Raw genomic sequence first — 26078 nt, 5'->3', positions numbered from 1 at the left:
CTATAGTAAGAATCTGTTTCTTCTAATTTCTTCTTTGTTCATGTGTTATTAAAATTTTATTTCACTTCCAAATACTTGAGTATTTTCCAGACATCTTTCAACTAATTTCTAATTTAATTTCATTGTGTTCTAATAATCTACTTGTATATTTGATTTGAAAACATTTTTGAGACTTGTTTTGAAGACTAGACTCTGAACTGTCTTGGTAAACACGTGCATTTTAAAACAAGGTGTATTTTGCTATTTTTGCTTGGAGTGAAAATTGTCAGTTAGGTCAAGTTTGGTCACAGTAATGTTTACCTTTGTTTTCTCTGCAAGTTTTATCAATTGCTCAGAGAAGGTTGTTGAAATCCTTGACTGTCATTTGAATTTCTCTATTTATCCTTGCAGTTCTATCAGTTTTGCTTCATGTATTTTGAAGCTCTTTTATTATGTACATAAGTGTTTAGAATTGTTATGTCCTTTTGATTAAATGAGCACTTTAACACTATGAAATAACTGCTTTATCCCTGATAATATTCTCTGCCCTGAAACCTACTTTGCTACTAATAAAGCTAATCTAGATTTCTTTTGATCAGTTTTAGCATGATATAACTTTTTCTACACTTTAACTTTTAACCTACCCTTGTCTTTGTATTTACAGTGCATTTATTGTAGGCAGCATATAATTGGGTCCTCCTTTTTTCCATTATGTCAATCTTTGCCTTTTAACAGTGTGTTTAGACCTATTGTAGTTAGGATGACTATTGAAATGATTGAATTTAAATATTTTTATTAGCTTGGGGTGCCTGGGTGGCTCAGTGGGTTGAAGCCTCTGCCTTTGGCTCAGGTCATGATTCCAGGGTCCTGGGATCGAGCCCTGCATCAGGCTGTCTGCTCAGCAGGGAGCCTGCTTCCTCTTCTCTCTGCCTGCCTCTCTGCCTACTTGTAATATCTGTCTGTGAAATAAATAAATAAAATCTTTAAATATTTTTATGACCTTGATAGATCTATAATCCATAAGCAGTACTATTCACCCACATAAAATGTGTAATTTTTAGCATAGTCACAGATAATGTGCATCCATCAGTGCAATTTTAGCACATGTCATCACCTCAAAAAAAAAAACTCTGTATCTTTTGGCCATTATGTTCATATATCCCCATTACCTTCTCTGCCCTCAACTCCCAGCAGCTTTACTGCTATTTAATTTCTGTCTCTATGGCTTTCCCTAATCTGGGCTTTAATATGAATGGGATCCTATAATATGTGGTCTTTTGTGACTGGCTTCTTTTACTTAGCATAATATTTTCAAGGTTCATCTATGTAGTAGTATGTATAGTACTCATAGAGTAAATACAAATCAAAACAATGAGATATCACCTCACACCAGTCAGAACAGCTAAAAAAAAAGTCTCTTCAAGTCGTTTGTCTGTTCTTTAGAAATTGTGTTGTCTTTTTTGTTATTGAATTGTAAGAGCTCTTATATTTTTGAATATTAATCTTATCAGACATCTAAATTGCAAGTGTTTTCTCCCATTCTGTGAGTTGTCTTTTCACATTCTTTTTAAAATATTTTTATTTTAATTCAATTAATTAACATATAGTGTATTATTAGTTTTAGGGGTAGAGTTGTATGATTCATCAGCTGTATATAACACCCAGTGCTCATTACATCACATGCCCTCCTTAATGCCCATCACCCAGTTACCCCACCCCCCCCACCCCCTCTCCTCCTTTTGAATATTATGATATGGTACTTCATTCTTTGCATGTAGCTATCCAGTTCTAGCACTGTTTGTTGAAGAAACCCTTTTTACCCCCTCCTGGAATGATCTTATTGCCTTTGTAAAAAATCTGTTAGCCATAAATATGTGGGTTTATTTCTGGACTGTCAGTCATATTCCAGTGGTTTATAGTTCCACACTGTCTTGATTACCATTGCATACCTGTAAGTTTGAAATTGGGAAACAGGAGCCCTCTAATATTGTTCTTCTTTCTCCATATTGTTCTCAATATTTGGAGCCCCTTACAGTTACATGTAAATTTGAGCATTGGCTTTTCCATTTATGCAAAAAAGGCCATTGGAATTTCAATAAGGATTGCACTGCATCTGTAGCTATCTTTGTGGGAGTTTGTGATCTTAACAATATTAACTCTTTCAATCCATGAATATGGTATACCTTTGTATTTAATTTGGTCTTCTTTTGGAATGTTTTATAGTTTTCAGTCTACAAATCTCTCATTTCTTGGCTAATTTATTTCTAGAAATTTTTTAGGGGTATTATTGTAAGTGGAATTTTTTTCTTAATTTCATTTTCAGACTTCATTGTTGATGTATAGAAACACAGCTGATTTTTGTGTGCTGATACTGTATTTACAACTCTGCTGAATTTGTTTTTGAATTGTAGTAAATTTTGGTGGATTCTTTGAGATTTTCTATATTTAGAATCATGTTATCAGCAAATAATTTTACTTTTTTCATTAAAATTTGTATGCTTTTAATGTCCTTTTCTTGACTATGTGTTCTGGTTAGGACTTCTACTACAGTGTTCAGTAGTAGTGGTGAACACTACTACTTGTCTTGTTCCTAACTTTAGGGGTAAAGCATATAGTCTTTCACCACTGAGTATGATGTAAGGTGTGGGTTTTTCATAAATATCCTTTATCATGTTAAGAAAGTTCCCTTGTATTCCTAGTTTGCTGAGTGTTTTTTTTTTTTATCATGAAAGAGTGTTGAATTTTGCCAAATATTTTTCTCGTGTCTATTGAGATGATCATGTGGTTTTGGCCTTGATTTTATAGATATGATATAATACATTAATTGATTATTGGATATTAAACCAATCTTGTATTCCTTGGATAAATTCCACTTCGTCATGGTGTATAATTTTGTTTATATATTTCTAGGTTGGGCTTGCTAATATTTTGTTGAGGATTTTTGTGCCTCTATTTATAAGAGATATTTGTTTTCTTGTGATATATAGTTTTCTTGAGACATCTTTGTCTGGTTTTGAGGTTAGGGTAATACTGACCTCATAAAATGAATTGTGAAGTGTTCTCACCTCATTTTTTGTTTTGTTGTTGTTGGAAGAGTTTGTGAAGAATTGGTATTAATTATTTAATGTTTCATAAAATTCACCAGTAAAGCCACCTAGCATAGACTTTTCTTTTTGAGTGGTTTCTTGATTATTGACTCAACATCTTAATTTGTTTTAGGTCTATTTAGATGGTCTATTTCTTCTTTTTAATTAAAAACATACTTTATTGCTAAGAGATGATAATCATCATCCTTATTTTCAGGGAGTTGTAATCTTTCTGCTGGTGGAAGGTATAGCCTTGATGTGATAGATCCTGACTCACCAGGCCAGTGGTTGAGCAAAGTTGGGCTAGCTGTGGCAATTTATTCAAATTAGACAAGAATGAAGTTTGTTGTCTTGATCTACTCATGCTTTCACAAATGATTTCTCTAGCATGTGATGCTGTTTGATAGGACTTTACTCCTAGTAGAATTTCTTTCAAAATTGGAGTCAATCTTGTCACTAAGTCTATGTGATATTCTTTTTTTTTAAAATTTTTTATTTATTTTCAGCGTAACAGTATTCATTGTTTTTTCACCACACCCAGTGCTCCATGCAATCTGTGCCCTCCTTAATACCCACCACCTGGTTCCCCCAACCTCCCACCCTCTGCCCCTTCAAAACCCTCAGGTTGTTTATCAGAGTCCATAGTCTCTCATGGTTCACCTCCCCTTCCAATTTCCCTCAACTCCCTTCTCCTCTCCATCTACCCTTGTCCTCTGTATTATTTGTTATGCTCCACAAATAAGTGAAGTCAAGTATCATATGGTTTCACTTATTTGTGGAGTCTATGTGATATTCTTTATTCCTTGTTGTCTTTTCAGAAATCTTCACAGCATTTTCACCAGGAGTATATTCCATTCCATTCTCAAGAAACCACATTTTTGGTTCATCCATAAGAAGCAATTCCTCACCTGTTCAAATTTTTGTAGTTTTTTTTTTTAATTCCAGTTAGTTAATATACAGTGTTATATTAATTTTAGGTGTATGATATAGTGATTCTGTAATTCCATACATCACCCAGTGCTCATCATGATAAGCGTACTCCTTAATCTCCATCACCTATTTCACTCATTCCCCTTACCCACCCTCCCCTCTGGTAACCATCAGTTTGCTCTCTATAGTTAAGAGTGTTTTTATTACCTATTTTATGGTTGTTTTTGAAGATTTTCTCTGATCCTATCTTATTTTTCTCATTTCATGGTTTGCTGGTTTTGTTTGATGATACATTTGGATTTTTTTCTTTTTATTCATGGCATGTTTATTAGTGGTTTTTGATTTGTGGTTACCATTAGGTTTGTATATAACTTCTATATATAGCTGTCTATATTAAGTGGATGGTCATTTAAGTTTGAATCCATTCTTTGCTTCTGTCCTCCCCATGTTTTATGTATATGGTGTCATACTTCACACCTTTTTTTTTGAGTTTGGAATTTTTTTTTATTAATTTCTTTTCAGCGTAACAGAATTCATTGGTTTATGCACCACACCCAGTGCTCCATGTAATACGTGCCCTCCATAATACCCAGCACCTGGCTCCCCAACCTCTCACCCCCAGCCCCTTCAAAACCCTCAGATTGTTTCAGAGTCCATAGTCTCTCATGGTTCATCTCCCCTTCCAATTTCCCTCATCTCCCTTCTCCTCTCCATCTCCCTATGTCCTCCTTGTTATTTGTTATGCTCCACAAATAAGTGAAACCATATGATACTTGACTCTCTCTGTTTGACTTATTTTACTGAGCATAATCTCTTCCAGTCCCATCCATGTTGATACAAAGGTTGGGTATTCATCCTTTCTGATGGAGGCATAATACTCCATAGTGTATAAGGACCACATCATCCTTATCCATTCATCCGTTGAAAGGCATCTTGGATCTTCCCACAGTTTGGCGACCGTGGCCATTGCTGCTATAAACATTGGGGTACAGATGGCCCTTCTTTTCACTACATTTGTATCTTTGGGGTAAATACCCAGTAGTGCAATTGCAGGGTCACAGGGAAGCTCTATTTTTAATTTCTTGAGGAATCTCCACACTGTTCTCCAAAGTGGCTGCACCAACTTTCATTCCCACCAACAGTGTAGGAGGGTTCCCCTTTCTCCACATCCTCTCCAACACACATTGTTTCCTGTCTTGCTAATTTTGGCCATTCTAACTGGTGAAGGTGGTATCTCAGTGTGGTTTTAATTTGAATTTCCCTGATGACTAATGACGATGAACATTTTTTCATGTGTCTGATAGCCATTTGTATGTCTTCTGCCCATTTTTTGACATGATTATCTGTCTGTTTTGTGTGTGTTGAGTTTGAGAAGCTCTTTATAGATCTTGGATATCAGTCTTTTGTCTGTACTGTCATTTTCAAACATCTTCTCCCATTCTGTGGGTTGCCTCTTTGTTTTGTTGACTGTTTCCTTTGCTGTGCAGAAGCTTTTGATCTTGATGAAGTCCCAAAAGTTCATTTTCACTTTTGTTTACATCCTTTTCTTTTGTGAGTTCCTTAATGGGTATTTTACAAAAATACTCATTTTTATTTGCTTTTATGTTGCCTACCTTCATGTTGTCACTTTTGATCTTTCCTTTCCACTAAAAAAACTCCCTTTAATATTTTTTGCAGGGCTGGTTTAGTGGTCATGAACTCCTTTAGTTTTCCTTTGTTTGGGAAGGTCTTTATCTCTCCTTCTATACTGAATGATAGCCTTGCTGGATAGAGTATTCTTGGCTGCAGATTTTCCCCATTTAGCACTTTGAATATATGATGCCACCCTCTTCTGTCTTGGAAAATTTCTGCTGAAAAATCCCCTGATAGCCTTATGATGTTTCCCTTTTATGTAACTATCTTCTTTTGTATTGCTGCTTTAAAACCTTTTTCTTTATCACTATATTTTGCCATTTTAATTATAATATATCTTGGTTTGGGCCTGTTTTTTTTTATTTTTTGGGAAGGGTTCTCTGTGCCTCCTGGATATCTATCTTTGTTTCTTTACCCAGATTACAGAAGTTTTTAGCTATTACCTCTTCAAATAAATTCACTGCCCCCTATTCACTCTCTTCTTTTTCTGGGACTCCTATAATTTGAGGGTTCTTATGTTTAATGTAGTCACTGAGTTCCTTAAGTCTCCTCTTGCTTTGCATAATTCTTTTTTCTCTCTTTTGTTCAGTTTGATTACTTTCTATTACTCTGTGTTCTGTGTCATTAATTTGTTCCTCTGCTTCTTCCAGCCTGCTGTTCATTCTATCCAGCATGTTTCTCATTTCATTTACTAAGCCTTTTATCTCTGCTATGCTATTCCTTATCTCTGTTAAAGGTCTCACTGATGTCTTCCACTCTTTCTTGTATTCCAGTGAGTATCTTTGTGATCATTACTTTAAATTCCAGCCATCTTACTTAGCTTTGTCATAACTTTATCCTTTTTTTTTTTTTTTTCCCATTTGGGACACAGTCCTCTCTCCTCTCATTTTGTCTAAGTCTCTGTGCCTGCTTCTGTGTGTTAGGAAGGTCAATTACTTTTCTGTTCTTGAGGGTAATGGACTTATGAAGAGGTCCAGTAGTGCTCTGCAGTTTAGTGTCCCCAGGGCCTGGCACGTCCAGGAATGTCTGCAGTGTGTGCTGTATGTGCTCTGCTGTTGTCTTCTGGCTGCTTTGTCCTTTAGACCAGTCATCTGAAGAGGCTCTCTTTGCCTGTTGTGGACATTGTTGGTCCCTGACCTAAATGTTTCAACGGGTATGCTCTCGTCTGCTTGTGAAATGAGACCTGTTGCCACTGCCATCAGAACCAAGGCCCTGTAAAACTCATGGGTTTGGAAATGTAGTGTGGGCAGGTCTTCAGAGGAGGGGACCCACTATGCTGGGATTGAGGCAAGTGTGACAGGGAAGGGCAGTTCCATTGAAGCATAGGGAGGCACAGCTTGGTGTAAGCAAGTTAGATAGCAAATGGTGGTGCTGTGCTGGTTCCCACAAGTGACTCTGTTTATCTTGAGGGGTAGGGGAAGGAAATGGCACCTGCCAGTTCCTGTGTTCCTGTATTGGTCTCTCCATGAATGTTGCCTCTCTGAGACACATTCTGAGATGAGCAGATAGTCTCTCCACTGTGTGCCCCAAGTGTTCTTCAGATCACTGTCTCCATGCTGTATGTCCATGAGCTGTTTGCCCTGCCTTCTGTCCAAGAGCAGCCCCACTGCTTCTGGGCTCTCCTCAGATGAGCCAAGCCTGCTGACTTAAAACTCCAGGCTTTAAGTTCTGCTGGTTACAAGAACTCATGAAATTCAGCTCCTCTCAATTTACAAGCCAGTTCTATGGGGATTTGTTTCCCCCATGCACACTCCTGTGTGCTAGGCTCTCTCTCACCCTTCTCTGCAATTGTGTCTTCCTCTCTACCATAGCAGCCTTAATCCATTTCTCTCTTAATCTGTCTCTCCAGACTTCCTGATTTCTTCACTGTGGCCTCTTCTTTAACTTTAGTTGTTGAATTTATTCTGCCAGTGTTCAGGTTGATTTTTGGAGTATTTAGGATGATTTGATAGTTATCGATTGTATTTGTGGGATGAGATGAGCCTAGGCTTTTCCTACTCCACTGCTATCTTCCCCTCCAAGTCAAGTCTATTTCTTCTTGAGTAAGTTTTGATAGTTGTATCTTTCTAGAAACTTGTCTACTTCATATGGATTATCCAGTTTATTGGTATATGGTTGTTTATAGTATTCTTTCATATTCCTTTTTTTTTTTTTTGAGTAAGGTCAGTAGTAATGTTCCTTCTTTCATTTTAGGTTCTATGATTTGACTCCTTTCATTTTTTCTTGATGAAACTAGATAAAGATTTATCAACTTTGCTGACTTTTTCAAATAATTGGCTTTTGGATTCATTGATTTGCCTGTTGTTTTTAGTCTTGATTTCATTAATTTCTGCTGTAATCTTTACTATTTCCTTTCTTCTGCTTACTTTATTGGGATCTTTTTTCAGCATCATAAGATTGAATGTTAGGTTATTGATTTGTGATCTTTCTTCTTTCTTAATATAGGTATTTATAGATATTAATTTCACTCCAGGCCTTTCTTCAACTGCATCTCATGTTTTGATACATTGTGTATTCATTAGTAGTCATCTCAAAGTATTTATAATTTCCTTTGATTTCTTCTTTAACTTGTGGGTTGTTTTAGCATGTGTTTTTACATTTCGACATTTTTTTCCTGTTACTGATTTCTAGTTTCATTCCATTGTGGTCAGAGAACATACTTTCTATTATTTAAAATTTGTTTATTTGTTTACGACCTAGTATATTGTCTATCCTCTAGAATATTCCAGGTGTCCTTGAGATGAATGTATATTCTGTTATTGTTGAGAGGAGTGTTCTATGGTATGTTTTAGGTATATTTGGTTTATAATGTTCAAGTTCCCTATTTCTTTGTTCATCTTCTGTCATTCTATCCATTATTGAAAGTGGAGTATTGAAGTGTCTATGATTGTTGGCTTTTTGGGTTGTTTATTTCTCCTTTCATTTGGGTTAGTTTTTGCTTCATTACTTTGGTGCTGTTACTGGTTCATATTAATTTATAATCATTGTATCTTCCTAATGGATTGATTCTTTTTGTCATTATAAAAGGTTCTTCTTGTCTCTAGTACCACTTTTTGTTTTAAAGTCTGTTTTGCCTGATAGCAGTATAACCACTCAAACTTCCCTGTGGTTGCTATTTGTGTAATCTATCTTTTTCCATCCTTTCACTTTCAACCTATTTGTGTCTTTGAAATTAAAGGGTGTCTTCTGTAGGCAACATACAGTTGGATCATGTTTTCTTATCCAATCTAGCATCTCTTTTTTGATAGTTTACTTCACTCACATTTTAAAATTTTTAAAAAAGATTTTACTCATTTACCTGAGAGATAGAGCAAGCAAGAGAGAGGGCATGAGCAGCAGGGAGAGGCAGAGGGAGAGAGAGAAGCAGACTCCCTCCTGAGCAGGGAGCTGGATGCGGGGCTTGATCCCAGGATCCCAGGATCATGACCTGAGCCAAAGGCAGGTGCTTAACCAAATGAACCATGCAGGTGTCCCCATTTCACTCACATTTAATGTTATCTTTTATATTACTGCATTTATTTCTACCATTTTATTATATATATATGTATATATATATTATATATACATATATATGTATATATATATACATATATATGTATATATATACATATATATGTATATATAATATATATATACATATATATAATTTTTTATTATATATATGTATATATATTATATATACATATATAATATATATACATATATAATATATATACGCATATATGTATATGTATATGTATGTATATGTATATGTATATGTATATATACATATATATGTATGTATATGTATATATACATATATATATACACATATATGTATATATATATGTGTGTGTATATATATATATATATAATGTTCCTCCATTCCTTTACTTCTTTTGTTAACATTGAGTGAATATTAAAATTTTTTTAAGATTTTATTTATTTATTTTACAGACAGAGATCACAAGTAGGCAGAGAGGCAGGCAGAGAGAGGAGCAAGCAGACTCCCTGCTGAGCAGAGAGCCCGATGTGGGGCTCGATCCCAGGACCCTGGGATCATGACCTGAGCCAAAGGCAGAGGCTTTAACTCACTGAGTCACCCAGGCGCCCTGAGTGAATATTTTTAATATAGCATTTTAATTTCATTGATGATTTTTTCATTATGTTTTTGAAAAATTTTTAATGGTTGCTCTAGATTTACTATATATATTTAACTTGTTAGTATTAATTTCATATTATAGGAGCTTAATTCTAGTAAAGTATAGAAATGTTACTCTATAATAGAGTATAGCTCTATAACTTCTCTCCCCTTTTGTGGTCATTGTTATTCATCTTACATATCTTTGTGCTACAAACCCCAAAATGTGTTGTTTTAATTATTACTTTGCCATCTGTAGTCATTTCCTTAGCCTATAACAGCTTTGCTCCTTGCTGCTATTAGCAAATATAATACTCATATACTACATTTGTACATATTATAGGTCCAATAGAACACATTATATGCATGTTATGTCTATAATATCATATGTGACATATAATTTGTGTTACTTTATACAATTGTTTTAAAAATCGGGAGCCTGGATGGCTCAGTTGTTTAAGCATTGGACTTTTGGTTTTAGCTCAGGTCATGACCTCATGGGTCATGGGATCTAGACCATGTTGGGCTCTGCACTATGTAAGGAATCTTTTTGAAAGATTCTCTCCTTTCAGCCCCTCTCCACTTATTCTCTCTCTCTCTCTCTTTCTAAAAATAAATAAATAAATCTTTAAAATATATTGTTTTAAAAATCAGTTAAGAGAAGCCAAGAAAAAATTCATTTCTATTGTCTAATAATTATGTAATTATCTTCATTTTTTCAAGTGGCTTTTTAAAAATGTGGATTTGAATTACTATTTGGGGGTTCCTTGATTTCATCCTATTAACTAGCAGTCAGTTATCTCAGTTTTTGTTTATCTGGCAAAGTATATCACCTTCATTTTTGAATTACTGCTTTGCTGGATATAGGACTCTTGTTTGACATTTGTTGTTGTTGTTGTTGTTGAGCTCTTTTTGGAAAAAGATAAGCTTATTGGGTGTAGTGCTGCCAGGGCATAATCTTTCTGTGTAATTGTGTCTTTATTAATAATAAATAATAAATTAAATCAATAAATAAAATAAATAATCTACAATAACAACTAAAAGGTTTCTAAAATGGGGTCCTGAAAAATCCTGAAGAGTAGATATTATTCACATTCTATAGATTAAAAACTTGAATTCAGAGAGATTATAAGACTTACATTAATTTGGGGCTCCTGGCTTAGCTGGTTAGGCATCTACCTTTAGTTCAGGTCATGATATCAGGGGCCTGGAATCAAGCCCCTTGTCAGGCTCCCTGCTCAGCAGAGTCTGCTTACCTCTCTCTCTCTATCAAATGAATAAAATCTTAAAAAAAAAAAAGTGAGTCTCTTATAGACAGCATAAAGTTGGAACCTATTTTTAAATCAATTTCCCAATCTATATCTCTTGATTGGAGAGTTAATTAATTTATGTATAAAGTAACTGCTGACAGGGAAGGACTTACTCTCGCCTTTTAATAATTTTCTGTATGTCTTATAGGTTTTTGATTCTGATTTCCTCTGTTATTCTCTTATTTTGTGTTTTGCTGGTTCTTTTTTGTAGCGACATGCTTTGCTTCCCTTTTCATCTCCTGTGTACTTTCTATAGATATTTTCTATGTGGAGATGAGAGAGATCATGGAGCTTATGTAAGACAGTTTAAAATTTTAACTATCTGTTTTAAACTGATAACAATTTAACTTCAATTGCGTGTAGACTCTATTCCTTTACAGCTCTGCCCCCACCTTATGTTACTGATGTCACAAATTATATCTTGATATATTGAACATCCATTAACGTAGCTTTGTGGTTATTTTTATACCCTTCCCTTTTAAACACTGTGTAAGAATTGAAAGTGAATTTAAAAATACCAAAATTACATGATATAAGTCTCTACACATCCATATATTTACCTTTATGGGAGAATGTTATATTTTCACATGGCTTCATGTCACTGTGTAGCATCCATTTGTTACACCTTGAGGGTGTAACATTTTAGCATTTCCTTATAGAGCAGATTTCTTTAGCATTCTCATAGAGCAGATCTAGTGGCAATGAACTCCTTCAGTTTTTCTTCATCTGGGAAATTCTTATCTTTTATCTATTCTTAATTTTGAAGGATAGTTTTGCTGAATATAATGTTTTTTTTTGATTGCTCTTTCTTTCAGTACTGAGAAGATATCATACCAGTGCCTCTTAGCCCTTTATAAGGTTTCTGCTGAGAAAACCACTGATAATCTTACAGATGTTTCCTAGAACATCACAAGTCACTTTTCTCTTGCTGCTTCTAAGACTCTTTTTTGGTCTTTGACTTTAAGCAGTTTGATTATAATGTGTCTCAGTATGAATTTTTCTGCATTTATCCTTAAGTTTTTTGAGCTTCTGGAATTTGTATGTCCATGTCTTTCCTTAACCTTGGGAAATTTTCATTCGCTATTTAAAAAATGTGCTCTCGGGACACCTGGGTGGCTCAGTTGGTTAAGCGGCTGCCTTCGGCTCAGGTCATGATCCCGGTGTCCTGGGATCGAGTCCCACATCGGGCTCCTTGCTCCGCGGGGAGCCTGCTTCTCCCTCTGCCACTCTGTCTGCCTGTGCTCACTCTCTCTCTCTCTCTCTGACAAATAAATAAATAAAATCTTTAAAAAAAATTAAAAAAAAATGTGCTCTCTGCCCCGTTTTCTCTCTCTTCTTTTTCTAGGACTCCATAATGTGTACATTGGTCTGCTTTCTGGTGATCTTTTAGTCCCTTAGGCTCTCTCTACTTTGTTTTCTTTCTTTTGTTGTTTTTGTTCCTCTAACTTTTTTGCTAATTTCAAATGACTTGTCTTCAAGTTTACTGGTTCTCCCTTCTGCCCTTTAAGTTTCCAACCTGCATAGTGAATTTTTCAATTCAGTTATTATATCCTTTAGCCTCAGAATTTGTTTAGTTTTTATAGTTTCTGTCTCCTTGTTGATATTATCATTTTTTATTTGTTTTCTTGATTTCATTTAGTTGCCTTTGTGTTTCTTTTTTAGCTAATCATGCGTCTTTAAGGCAATTGTTTTAAATTACTTGCCAGGTAATCCACGGATATCTGTTATTTTTAGGGTCAGGTCCTGAAGATTTATTTTGGTCCTTTGATTGGTTCATAGTTCCCTATTTCTTTATATCCCTTGTGATCTTTTGTTGAGATTTGGGCATTTGAAAAGCTGCTTTCTCCCATTGATTATGTAGAAGACCTCCACCAAGTAGTCCAGTGAGAGGCTTTTGGACCTTTCAGTCTTTTTCTGGGGATGCATCTCTGTAGGCTTTTGTGTGTGCCTTTCTTCCAAACCAATACAGTTTTTATTAGTCTTAATTTTCCTAAGATATTCCCTGATTCTTGGAAGTTTTTGGTCTTGGCATCTGTTTTACTCCTCTGCCCATAATCTCTTGCTTCCCTACCACCTGTCTGTGGAACATCAGATTCCTTGTGGCTCTAAATGTGCTGTGGCACCTGCCTCTGTTTTCAGTGACCTCTAAAATGGTGACAGATGGATGCTGCCATTCTCATTCATGTTCCTGATCAGCTGAGACAGAAACCAGTCCCTCAGGCAGCCCTACCAACAAACCAAAACTCTGGACACAAGTCCCACTCTTTTCTGTCCATCCTAAGTGATGGGGTGAAAATTGGGAGGTTTCCTCCTGTTTGAATTGCTCTGTGCCAGATAAGGGAAGAGGCAAAGGTGAGCAAAATGCTATGAACTTGTAAGGGCCTATTTAGCCAGAGCGGCCCCACCTCGGTTGAACGGCCATTTTGTTGTTTATGCAGTAAAACTTAAATACCCTGCCCCCCCCCCCCCAAATACAAGGGTGGGTCAGGTCAGGTAGAGAGAACATCCCGAATGCAGGGATGAGCGGGTCAGTAAAGCGTGGATACTGTCTCCCTGGCTACCAAGGAGTGTGGTCCCAGCCTTTTGGGCACCAATTCTCACCAAGGAGATAGGCTAGTTCAAATGTCTACTATAGGGTAAATTGTAATTCATTTGGTCACTTATGTGTGACCTAGCATGACTGTGCAGCTTTCTCTGTGTGTTACAATCTCATTCGCCACCTGTGTGTGGCCAGGCCCAACCACATGGCCTTTGCTCTATAAAAGTTAGTCTGTGAAGCAGGGAGGTGTTGCGCTCTCTATAAGAGGTGTGGCCCCGGCCGGTCAGTTGGATTCTCGATGCTTGGTGTGAAATAAAGCTTTGCTTGACCTTCACTTTGTATCAGTCTCGCTCCTTTAATCACGGACCCATTATTGGGGGACCCAACACTGGGGACCCAACAAACTTACCCTTTTGTGAGCTTTCATTTCTTGACTGTGCATTCACTTGGGGATTATAGGTTTTGAACTAGTTCCTGAAGTTCTCACAGAGGTATTTTGGTTTATATGTTGTTGTTAATTCAGTGTCTCCCTGGGGGAAATGAAGGCCTGAAGCTTCCAGTTTACTCTCTTTCAGATATCATCACTTCTATTATTTTTTTTTTATTCCTATCTCTTTATTGGTATTCTCTATTTCGTATAACATTGTCATCATCCCTTATATAAAGATGTTTCTTTCTGTGAGCATAGTCGTAGTGTCTGGAAATCTTTTTCTGTTAAATCTGACATCTGGTTGCGCTTGCAGGTAGTTTCTGTTGCCTACTTTCTGGTATGCATGTCATATTTTTCTGTTTCTTGGTATGACTTGTAATTTTTTATTGGAAACTCAGCATTTTAGGTAATATATTGTATCAACTTTGGGACAGACTCCCCACCCCAGGACCTCCTATTCTTTGCTTGTTTATTTGTTCAGTGACTGACTGGATCATTTAGTGAGGTCTCTCTCCTCCCCCCAGTATGAAATATCTAATATAAGCCTTAGAAAGCCTAGCTTTGAGTATGCCCACAGTCATCCTGGTGCGACAGTGGCAATGGTAGGTCTCTTTTCCACTCTTTCCCCATCATACCCAGCTGTTCAATTTCACTAATTGCAAGATGATTGCTGTATTGTTTTCAACAATGCCCTGGGGCATAAAAGGCTCTATGAATGAATTCAATGAAACTGCGGCTTCTTAGTAGAAATAATTTCTTTTTTTTTTTTAAATTACATTTTGTTAGTTACCATACAATGCAATATTGGTTTCTGGAGTAGAATTCAGTGATTCATCACTTACATACAACATCAGGGCTCAGCACCAGTGCCCACTTTACTACCCATCACCCGTCTAGCCCATACCCCACCTACCTCCCTCCATCAACCCTCAGTTTGTTCTCTATCATTAATAGTCTCTTATGGCTTGTTTCACTCTCTCCCTTTTTTCTGTTTCTCTTCCCATATGTTTGTTTGTTTTCTTTCTTAAATTCTGCATATGCGTAAGATCTTATGATATTTGTCATTCTCTGACAGACTTATTTCACTTAGCATAATACATTCTAGCTCTATCCACATCATTGCAAATGGCAAGATTTCATTCTTTTTGATGGCTGAATAATAATCCATTGTATGAGGTCAGTGTCTAATATTTGTTCTTAGCCTGGACAGTTTCTTCCAGCTATTTTACTCCTGGGTTCTCCCCTGTGAACTAGCTGCTAAGTCTAGACTGTATCTTTGTTTGATCCATGATTCTAAAGGTGGAATGTCTTTCCCCACAACCTCCGCTGTTCTTAAGGGTGTCCTACACTTGAACTTCAGATTTAAATTTACTGTATTCTATTTGCTTTTGCTTTACCTCATCTACTTTTTGTTCCTGTTATTCTTATTTTCTGCTTTCTTATGCATGACTATAGGTATATTTTATGATTCAATTTGATTTCTGCTTTGTTAACTATAACTCTGTGTTTAAGTTTAGTGGTCACTTTAGAGCTTATAGTATTCATTTTTAATTTATCACAGTGTGTTTTAAGTCGTATTATATAATTTAATATATAGTAGTAAGAATCTATGATAACATTATTTCATTTCTTTCCAGATGGCCTTTGTGTCACTGTCATCCTTTACTTCTGAATATATTTTAAACCCCACAATACTGTTATTATTTCTCTTTAGATAGTTTATTATCTTTTAAGTAGTTTTAAATGATAAATAAATATTGCATCTTTACCATTTCCGGTACTCTTCATTCCTTTGAGTAAATCTAGATTTCCATCTGGTATAATTTTCCTTTTCACTGAAGATTTCATTTAACTTTTCTTACATAGAAAGAAAAGTGGTGCTGGTGATGAATTCCTTTTATATTTATATTCCTTTTATATTCCTTGAAATATTTTTCACCTTTATTTTTGAAAGATTTTTTTCCTGGATGTAAGATTTTACACTGACATTCCCTCCCTTCTTTTCTGTTCTTTAAAGATGTTTCTTAACAGTCTTCTTTCTTGCATTGATTCTATAGACGGTCTTCTGTATTTCTTGTCTTTTCTCTCTGCACTTAATGTGTCTTTTTTACTCTGTTTTTAGAGATTTTCTGTCATTGGTCTTAAGCATGTGTCTTGGTGTGATTTTCTCATTTTTTATTGTGCTTGGAGTGTATTGAATTTATTACATCTGTGAGTTTATATTTTTTTATTAAATTTGGAAAAAAGTCAGCCTTTTTTCATTTAGATATTTCTTAAATTCTACTCCACTCCTTATCTCCTTATGGGGTTTAATCACACATGTATTAGGCTATTTGAAGTGGATTTATGGCTCACTGATGCACTATTCTTATGGTTTTTGTTTTCTCCTGTGTTTGACTGGGTAGCTTGTATTGCTAGTTTCTCAAATTCACCCATTTTCTTTTTGCAATGTCTAATTTACTGTTAGTCCCATTAAGTGTATTATTAATTGAAGACATTGTAGTTTACATCTCAGAAATTGTATTTGAATCTTTTAAATCTTCTATGTCCCCATTTATTATGTTTTTCTATAGTTTTCTGAAGATTTATAATATAGTTATAATACCTGTTTTAATGATCTTGTCTAATTTTATCATTTTTTGTCATTTTTCAGTTTTGATTCATTTTTCTCACTGCAAAATATGAGTATATTTTCCTTCCTCTTTGCATGTCTTGTATACAAATTGTGCCTAGCATGGGAATCATTTTAAGATTCAATAGGTATCTTAAAGAAAATAACAAGTTCAACAGTTTGTTGTAGGGAAAATGCTCTGTTCTTGGTTTTTCTACTGGTTTCTCATAGAACTTTAACAGAGGACAGGAGTCAACAAAGACTGAGGATAAAGATGTAGAAAGATTGAGATGAGAAGGAACGAGATGGAGGAAGTCTGATAGGATGGTGTTTCCCTTTTCAGGAAGGTATGAGGCAAGGCTGGTACGTATGAGAGAGTTAGGCAGAAAAGGAAGGACTTGAAGAGTATGAAATACACTCAGGGCTACAGCTGGGAAATAAGGACTCAACCAAAAATTAATAATTAGATTGTTTTAACAGTTGGTCTTAGCTGAGGTTAGGGCATAGGGCCTGGGAAGAGTGGGCTACGCTATTGCCTAGGCAGGACTCCCCATGGCATTCGGTAGATCCCTAAGTTTGATACAATTTTCCAAACATCTTGCTGAAAGGCCTTCCCTTTCTGCTTTGTCTCACAGCACAGCCCCTACTATCTTTCAGTCAACCATTCTTCAACTCTGCCTGGTACCCTTGTCTGTCAGATGGCAGCTTTTGGTGATTACACATAATTTTTCAGAGTCCCAACACTCTGAGACTCTTAATACTATATAAGAATGTTAGAACTCTTAAATTCATTTTCTTACTTTCTTCCTTGAACTTTCAGTGTAGATCATTTGCCTCTCTGTTTCTTTTTTTTTTAAGTGTAACATTTATTTATTTATTTATTTATTATTTTTTAAAAAAATTATTTTTATTTATTTTTATTTATTTATTTTTTATACTTATTTTACATTTTTATTTATTTATTTTTTTAAATTTTTTATTTCTTTTCAGCATAACAGTATTCATTGTTTTTTCACCACACCCAGTGCTCCATGCAATCCGTGCCCTCCCTAATACCTACCACCTAGTTCCCCCAACTTCCCACCCCCGGCCCCTTCAAAACCCTCAGGTTGTTTTTCAGAGTCCATAGTCTCTCATGGTTCACCTCCCCTTCCAATTTGCCTCAACTCCCTTCTCCTCTCCATCTACCCTTGTCCTCCATGTTATTTGTTATGCTTCATAAATAAGTGAAACCATATGATACTTGACTCTCTCTGCTTGACTTATTTCACTCAGCATAATCTGCCTTTCTGTTTCTTTTACCTTCTGTTTACCTTTCCTTTCCTTCCTGTATAATTATATGATCATTCTCCTTTCCTTTTTTGAGTCTCTGTTTAAAGGAGTAGAATAAATTTCACTCTGACTTGCCAGTCTTTTTTTGTAAATTCTCCTATTTAGTTTCTTCTTGTATATCTATGGAAATAGTTATTTTTTTCCTCAAAGATTTACTCTCCTTTTTTTTTTTTAAAGATTTTATTCATTTATTTGACATACAGAGGTCACAAGTAGGCAGAGAGGCAGGCGCAGAGAGAGAGGCGGGAGGAAGCAGGCTCCCTGCTGAGCAGAGAGCCTGATGCGGGGCTCGATCCCAGGACCCTGAGATCATGACCTGAGCTGAAGGCAGAGGCTTAACCCCCTGAGCCACCCAGGTGCACCTACTCTCCCTTTTTCCTATATGACTTCCCAGCTTGACTACATTTCCCTTGTAGCTAAATAGGCAATATAATTAAATTTTCGCCCATAGACTGTGAGCGGAAGTTTTGTGTGCAAATATGCCTCACTTGCTTGAAATAAATTGCTTTCCTAAGGCTTCCTGTCACTTTTCTTCCTAAAAGCTGAAATGTGGAGATTGTGGAATCTTTCATGAAGTTGAAGACAATAATGGCCGAGGAGATCAAGAATAATTGACTTGGGAGGAAGTGGATCCCTTAATGAGATGGGGCAAGTTTACCCCATCAGTCTGGAAACTACCCCACCACTCATACACACTTCAGATTATTGAGAAAAGAGAAAATATGAAGCCACCATATATTTGGGTTTCTTCATTATAGCAGTTCATTATAACAGTTGAGTCTTTAATTTAACACATTTAATTTAACACATTTATTCATGAATGGTGACATATCATAAATATACATAATATCCCAGGAAGGAAATTTTTGTTTATGTATCTTTTATTTTGTTGGAAAAAATATAACCTTATTGGGTGTAGTGCTGTCAGGGCACAATCCTTCTGTGTAATTGTTTCCATATTAACAATAGATAATAAATACAATAACCAAATTAATAATCCATAAAAACAACAAAAATGGAGTCCTGAAAAATCCTGAAGGAAGATATTATTATTCACATTCTATAGATTAAAAAATTGAATTCAGAGAGATTAGAAGACTTCCATAAATTCAGGGTACCTGGGTGGCTCTGTTGGTTAAGCATGTCTGCCTTTGGCTGAGGTCATGATCTCAGGGTGCTGGAATTAAACCCCCTCATTGGGCTCCCTGCTCAGGAGGGAGTTTGCTTCTTCCTCTCCCTCTGCGCCCCCTCCCCACTTGTGCATGCACACGTGCATGCGTGGTCTCTCTTTCTCTCAAATAAATAAATAAATAAATCTTTTAAAAAAAGACTTATATTAACTTACACAACTACTCAAGTAACAGGTCTCAAAGCCATTTGTGAACTATTTACTTTAGTGCTTATTCTAAGTACTTCACACTGCTTGGTAAAGTTAGAAGTGATTGAACTGCCTTAAATGCAAGCTGATTCAACACTCTGGAAAACAGCATGGAGGTTCCTCAAAAAGTTGAAAATAGAGCTACCCTACAACCCAGCAATCGCACTACTGGGTATTTACCCTAAAGATACAAATGTAGTGATCCGAAGGGGCACGTGCCCAAATGTTTATAGCAGCAATGTCCACAATAGCCAAACTATGGAAAGAACCTAGATGTCCATCAACAGATGAATGGATAAAGAAAAGGTGGTATATATACACAATGGAATACTATGCAGCCATCAAAAGAAATGAAATCTTGCCATTTGTGATTACATGGGTGGAACTAGAGGGCATTATACTTAGTGAAATAAGTCAATGAGAGAAAGACAATTATCATATGATCTCCCTGATATGAGGAAGTTTAGAGGCAATGTGGGGGGTTTGGGGGCTAGGAAAGCAATAAATGAAACAAGATGGGATCAGGAAGGAGACAAACCATAAGAGACTCTTAATCTCACAAAACAAACTGAGGGTTGCCGGGGGTAGGGGGCTAGGGAGAGGGTGGTGGGGTTATGGACATTGGGGAAGGTATGTGCTATAGTGAGTGCTGTGAAGTGGAAACCTGGCAATTCACATACCTGTACCTCTGGGGCTAATAATACATTATATGTTAATTAAAAATTTAAAAAATAATAAATAAATAAATAATAAAATAAAAAGGGATTACTTAAAAGAAAATATAACAAACCCACTTAAGTCCCCACCCAAGCTAATCAGTCACTTAATCAACAACTATGCATTGTCAGTGATATTCAGTTCCTTTTCATAGGGAAGAAGGTCATAGTCCTTTCTAGCCTGTTCTCTGCTCATACAGAAGAACATGTATATGTAAACAGGTGCCACACTGGGGAAAGGGGAAGTACCATATGACCAAGCCCTTTTTATGTTTTAAATACTGCAATAATGAGGTAAGTCTTATTATAATTGAAAGTCCTGGAGATGTTAAGAGACTTGCGCCAAGTCACACAACCAGTAGCTTTCAGGCTTGGGATTTGACCCTAGGTCTGTGAAGATTCCCAAACTCATGTTATTATCACTAAAGCATGGTGGGGGAGTCCCTGGATATGACTGAAATTTACCAGAGGGTAATTATTTCCCTCCAGGAAGTCAAAGAAGCCTTGGTAGAGTTGTTAGAGTTAGATCTGGTTGGGATTTAGATAGGGAGAGAAAATATGAGCACAGGGGAAGGGAAGATAGCTTGGTAAGGGAGCCAAGGTGTGAGTGAAAGATGGAGAGGGGGCCAGTGCTGTTGGTAGGGAAGGTTTATGCTGGTAAACACGGGGACATTTACTTCATGGCTCTAGATTTCCATGAAAGGCAGTCTAGAAATGCCAGCTGCCTTCCTGATACCCCTCCCCTCCCCAGCCCAGCCCAGTCTATATCTGTGAAGTCATTATTCTGGGCGCCTGAACCTGGGTTTGCACTGCCCCAGGTTCTGTGAACTAGGACAAAGTTTTGGTCTTGCTCTCTGTCCAAGCTCATACCGTTTTATATACATTTGGATCAGAAATCTGAACTGGCCTTTGTCTGAACACCAGTGACAGCCAAGCACCCAGCAAAATGGTACTTAATTGCTCCTTCAGGGTCCACTTAGAATAATAGCTGAGAACGGGTGTCCCAGGTGTCTCCCATTGGCAGTGACAAACTTTGCTGAAGATGAGTCACAAGTTCTTGGCAGGATTAGCTTAAATAGGGGAAGAAAGCTTTTTATCTGGACTGATCTTGTCCTAGATTGCATACTGCTTCAGTGTCACCATGTTTCCAACCTCAGTCATGACTGATGGCGAAAGGATGGCTATACATAAAATCCATTAGCTCCACAAAGGTGAAGAATTTTTTTCAAGGTAATTAAGAGTATTGTGAAGATGGCTCATTCTTTTGGGTGATATAAATGGATGAGAAACATTCTGCTCATAATTCTAAGTATGCTTAATTTTTATCATTAACTATTTATAAGACCTGATATTTTTCATTTAGCTGACCTACAATCATTAACATTTATAGATTTATCACTCTGTATTATTACTGTTTGATCACAAAATGAATAGGCTAACTAAGATGCAAAGACTGGCTGAGAGTTAGGGTTTGCATTCATGCCTCAATCATAATAGTAATCATAAAAATTCTTTGTTGATTTTTCTTTTTCTTGACTTTCTTTGGACATTCAATAAGGTGAGATTTAGTGGGACAACTAGCAAATTACATAGCAAAGAATTCTAGGCTGGAATCCCAAAGTCCTGGGACTAGATACTAGCTTTGTCACTAATACTCTGTGTGATTAGGGTAAATCACTTGGATGCCTCTGTGACTTTATAATAAATGGGTTGGACTAGGTTGTCTTCAAAGCATCTTTCATATTTAAACCCAAACATTTGAGATTTTGGCATTTTCTGATTTTTATTTTTCTGTTCTTAAAATATTTTTGCAATAGAAATATTTATCTTCATATGTAATAGATGAACATTGGATTAATTATATGGTGTCTGAAAATTCTCAAACTTCTTTAGAGATAAGAATAATAGAAGTAGTCAACTTCTCCATTATTGAGTACCTTACAAAAACAATAATTCTCCAGTTTTGAAATTATGAACAATAAATTGGAGCTAAGATAAAATTTCATTAAAAATAAAACATATTTCACATAAAATCCAACCTATCTTTATAAAAAACTAAGTGAAATGAACATTTTAATTTCAGGGATTTTAGGACACTTTGTGCTGTTTCGTTAAAGTAATCAAGTCATCCAAGATGCATTTTTATTTTTTTTTGAAACTTGAGGGCTGACGGGTCTGGTAAGCGTGGAAAATTATCACTATTTAACTGTCCTATCACCCCACATGTGGAGAGTCATGTAGTCTGCATGCAGTACATGTTTAAACTTGGCAATTGGTACCTGAAATCTTTTCCTTTTCCTTCACACCTTTGGAAATAATTCTGTAATGCTTGATGAGGATAAAAGCCAATGCCCTATGGACCTCAGGAGAGAAAGGATTTTTGTTATTTTCAGAAGAGGAAGTGACTGGCTGAAGTCCAACAGAGATTTTATGGTCATTCTCACAGAAAGAATCTTGGCTTCCAGATTCTTTGATCTTTCTGTTGACCAATTGGATGAGGAGACTGTCCACCTGCCGTGGAAATTATAGTGAGAGGGTAATTATCTGAGGGGTAATTTGTTCCCTGAATGTGAATCAGTTTGTTGACACTTCCTTGTGCTGAGCACCTGTTCAAAACTTCCATTTAGGTTTCAGTTATTTATTTTCTGTCCTCACTCTGGAGTTAAGAGAAAGACGGGGTATAAGGTTTCCTTCCTAATAGGTTCTTTTGGTACTCCAGTCATGCTGTGTCATCGACCTCAGTGTGATCGACTGCTCAGTGTTTGGTGATGGAGGTGTCTGTCTCCTCTTAGGTGTGGCTACAGCCTTAAGAGTCTCTGGCTTATAATCTGTGTGGCGGAGTGGACTGTGAGTGATGACTGGGGGGTGTCAGGTGGTTAGAATCCTAGGGAGGAAATCAGCGGTAAGTGGAGAAACCTTACAGGGGGACATCCATGGGGCAAATCCAACTCTGTCCCTTTTCAGCCTGCTTCAGCTTTTCAGTCTCACAGTGGTCCTTGGAGTTAAACCAAAGTCACCCACCAGACTATGTTGAGGAGCCAGTAAAGTTCCAGGAGAGCAAATAAAATCTCCAGATCTGCAGCCCGAGCTATACAAAAATAACATTCACTACTTTTGTCCCAAACAAATATGAAATAAGTTAAAACATATTGCATTTGTTATCTCCGGCAATTTGATGGGGCTGACCTGATACCTTGCTGCTGGGAAGATGCAGATGGAGTTCTGTCATTTGCATCAGCTTTGAACAGAATTTATACTAACACAGCCTATTGCTCTGAGTCAGAGAAATTTTATGCTCTTCTATTCAAAGAATCATCTTCACCTTACAAAGTGGCGACATGACTTGATCATAGGTGTTTAGTCATCTTGTATAAACCTTTTAACACTTCAGTGGCAAATATATTTATTGAAGTTTGACAAAAACCAGAATTCTTAATTGAAAATGCGCATCTTCCTTAAATGAACCCTTTTAATGAATAGAGAGTCGAAAAGAAGGGAAAAGCAAATGTGGTACCATGCTGATTTCATCTTAAACAGTACAGAATGTGCACTGTGTTGAGAATAGAAATCACTCTGCTTTTATTGCTACTGGACTGTTCCTTACTATTATTTCAACAAACGTATCTGGCGACCAAGAAGTGGTGCTCAGAGATGAATGAGGCAAATGCCTCAGTCTAAGAGGACCATACTGTGAAGTGAAGTGCAGTGGGTTCTAGGGTAGAAGTCAGTACAGAATCCTGAGGGGTCACAAAGGAGAGAGCTTTATCTTTATCTCTAGGGAAGGGATGTTAGAAAAGGTGAGAGATGGTGATAGACCTGGTTCATGAGAAAGAGAGCATTTCTGGCTGAGGGAGCTGCAAGAACAAAGCCACAAAATCTGGCCAGACTCGGGGGTCCTGGGTGTGGCTGGAACTTGGGCTTTGAGGAATGAGATGAGAGGGAAGACAATGTCTGGAGAGGAGGTGCATCCAAGGTACCAGCTGGGGGCATTTATTTTGTCAGACCTGACTTTTAGAAAGGTTTGTAAATGAAAAATCGGAAAATACAGAGAAGCAAAGACAAAGAAATGAAATCAAGGACAATGTATCCCCACTATTCAAATTCTGTACTGTCATTCACCTGTTGTTTTTTCTCCAGGTGTATATACAAACATAAGTTTTTTTTCTTAAACTCAACATGAGATCCCTTTGTATACACTACTTTTGAATTTTCTTTCTTTTTACTTTTGAATTTTCTTTGTTCTATTTTTATAAGCATCAGTAAAACCCTCCTAAAGCATCATTTTGATAGGTATAGAGCATTATGCTATATTAATACATCATAATATTCTGACCTTTTAAAGTATAGTTGCTTTTACATTTTCAGTATTACAAATAATGCTGTGATGACACCTTGAAGATGCTCTTAATTATTTCTTTAGGCTAAATTCCTAGAAGTGGAGGTTCTGGCTCATATTGAATATGAATTTTAAAAGGCCTGGCTCTTGGTACCCATGCTATTGTTCATCAAAACCAGGGTTTTCAAACTTTGCCAAATCATGCATAAAGATTGGATTGTTGATTTAACTTGCATTTCTTTGAGGTTGAATGATGCTTTATGAATTTAGTTGGCCATTTATACTTACCTTTTATGAGATAAATGTTCATGCCCTTTGCCTAATGTCCTATTGGCATGTTTCTCTTCCTTAATAAATCCCAGTACATCTGTATAATATTTCTCATGGATGATGTCAGGTATGAATCAAATGATAGCAGCCTGCTTTAGAATACCTCTCATTTCTCTCTTTAGCCTGGAAATCACATGAAGCTGTGGGTAGAGATTCACCTGATAGTCCTGGAAACCTCTCTCAGCCCAAGAACCATGAGTAACCAGACACTAGTAGCAGAATTTATCCTGCAGGGCTTTTCAGAGCACCCAGAATACCACGTGCTCTTATTCAGCTGTTTCCTCTCCCTCTACTCTGTGGCTCTCATAGGTAATATCCTCATCATTTTGGCCATCACCTTCAACCCTGGGCTTCATACCCCCATGTACTTTTTTCTGTTCAACTTGGCTACTATGGATATTATCTGCACCTCTTCCATCATGCCCAAAGCCCTGGAGGGTCTGATGTCAAAGGATAGCTCCATCTCTTACGGGGGCTGCATGGCCCAGCTCTATTTCCTCACATGGTCTGCATCCTCTGAGCTGCTGCTCCTCACGGTCATGGCCTATGACCGGTATGCAGCCATCTGCCATCCTCTGCATTACAGCACCACAATGAGCAAGGCATTCTGCTGCAAGCTGGCTACAGGTGTATGGGTGCTCTGTGCCTTCAACACAGCCATCCACACGGGGCTGATGCTACGGTTGAATTTCTGTGGCCCTAATGTCATTACCCATTTTTTCTGTGAGGTCCCTCCTCTGCTGCTTCTCTCCTGTAGCTCCACCTATGTGAACAGCATCATGATTGTCCTGGCTGATGCATTTTATGGCATATTGAACTTCCTGATGACCATCGTGTCATACGGCTTTATCATCTCTAGCATCCTCAAGATGCGGACTGCAGAGGGGAAGAAGAAAGCCTTTTCCACCTGCTCCTCCCACCTCATTGTGGTCTGCATGTATTATACTGCTGTCTTCTATGCCTACATAAGCCCAGTCTCCAGCTATAGTGCAGAAAAGAGCAAGTTGGCTGGTGTACTGTATACCATGTTGAGCCCTACGCTCAACCCCCTCATCTATACTTTGAGAAACAAGGAGGTCAAGGCAGCCCTCAGGAAGCTTTTCGCCTTCTCCGGAAATTAATTTCTGTCTTCTGAAGCTTTTGTTGGAGACTACATGTTGAAGTCCACAGTGGTTTCAGAGACTCTCCAATGAATAAGGTTTTGGAAACTACCACTAATGACTCAGTGTGGTTACTGATAGATTCTCTAATGACTTGAAGAGCCATTATTGTTATTCATCTTGCTTTCTTGTAATCTCGTAATTTTTATATTTTCTACATTTTGTAATGATTTAAAAAAATAAAAAACA

At 36.9% G+C, this 26078-nt stretch overlaps 1 protein-coding gene across 1 annotated transcript; it reads left to right on the top strand.

Moving 5' to 3' along the window:
* Positions 1–24863: 24863 nt before the first annotated feature.
* Positions 24864–25850, top strand: OR13A1 (olfactory receptor family 13 subfamily A member 1; the record flags this gene model as incomplete). Its single annotated transcript, XM_080823071.1, has 1 exon — positions 24864–25850. One exon carries the CDS (start codon positions 24864–24866, stop codon positions 25848–25850), a length of 987 nt encoding a protein of 328 aa, XP_080679197.1.
* Positions 25851–26078: the final 228 nt, after the last annotated feature.

Source organism: Martes martes (genome assembly GCF_963455335.1).
Source record: "Martes martes genome assembly, chromosome: 14".
In the NCBI taxonomy this organism is placed as follows: Eukaryota; Metazoa; Chordata; class Mammalia; order Carnivora; family Mustelidae; genus Martes; species Martes martes.
This window is presented reverse-complemented; position numbering and strand designations above follow the sequence as displayed.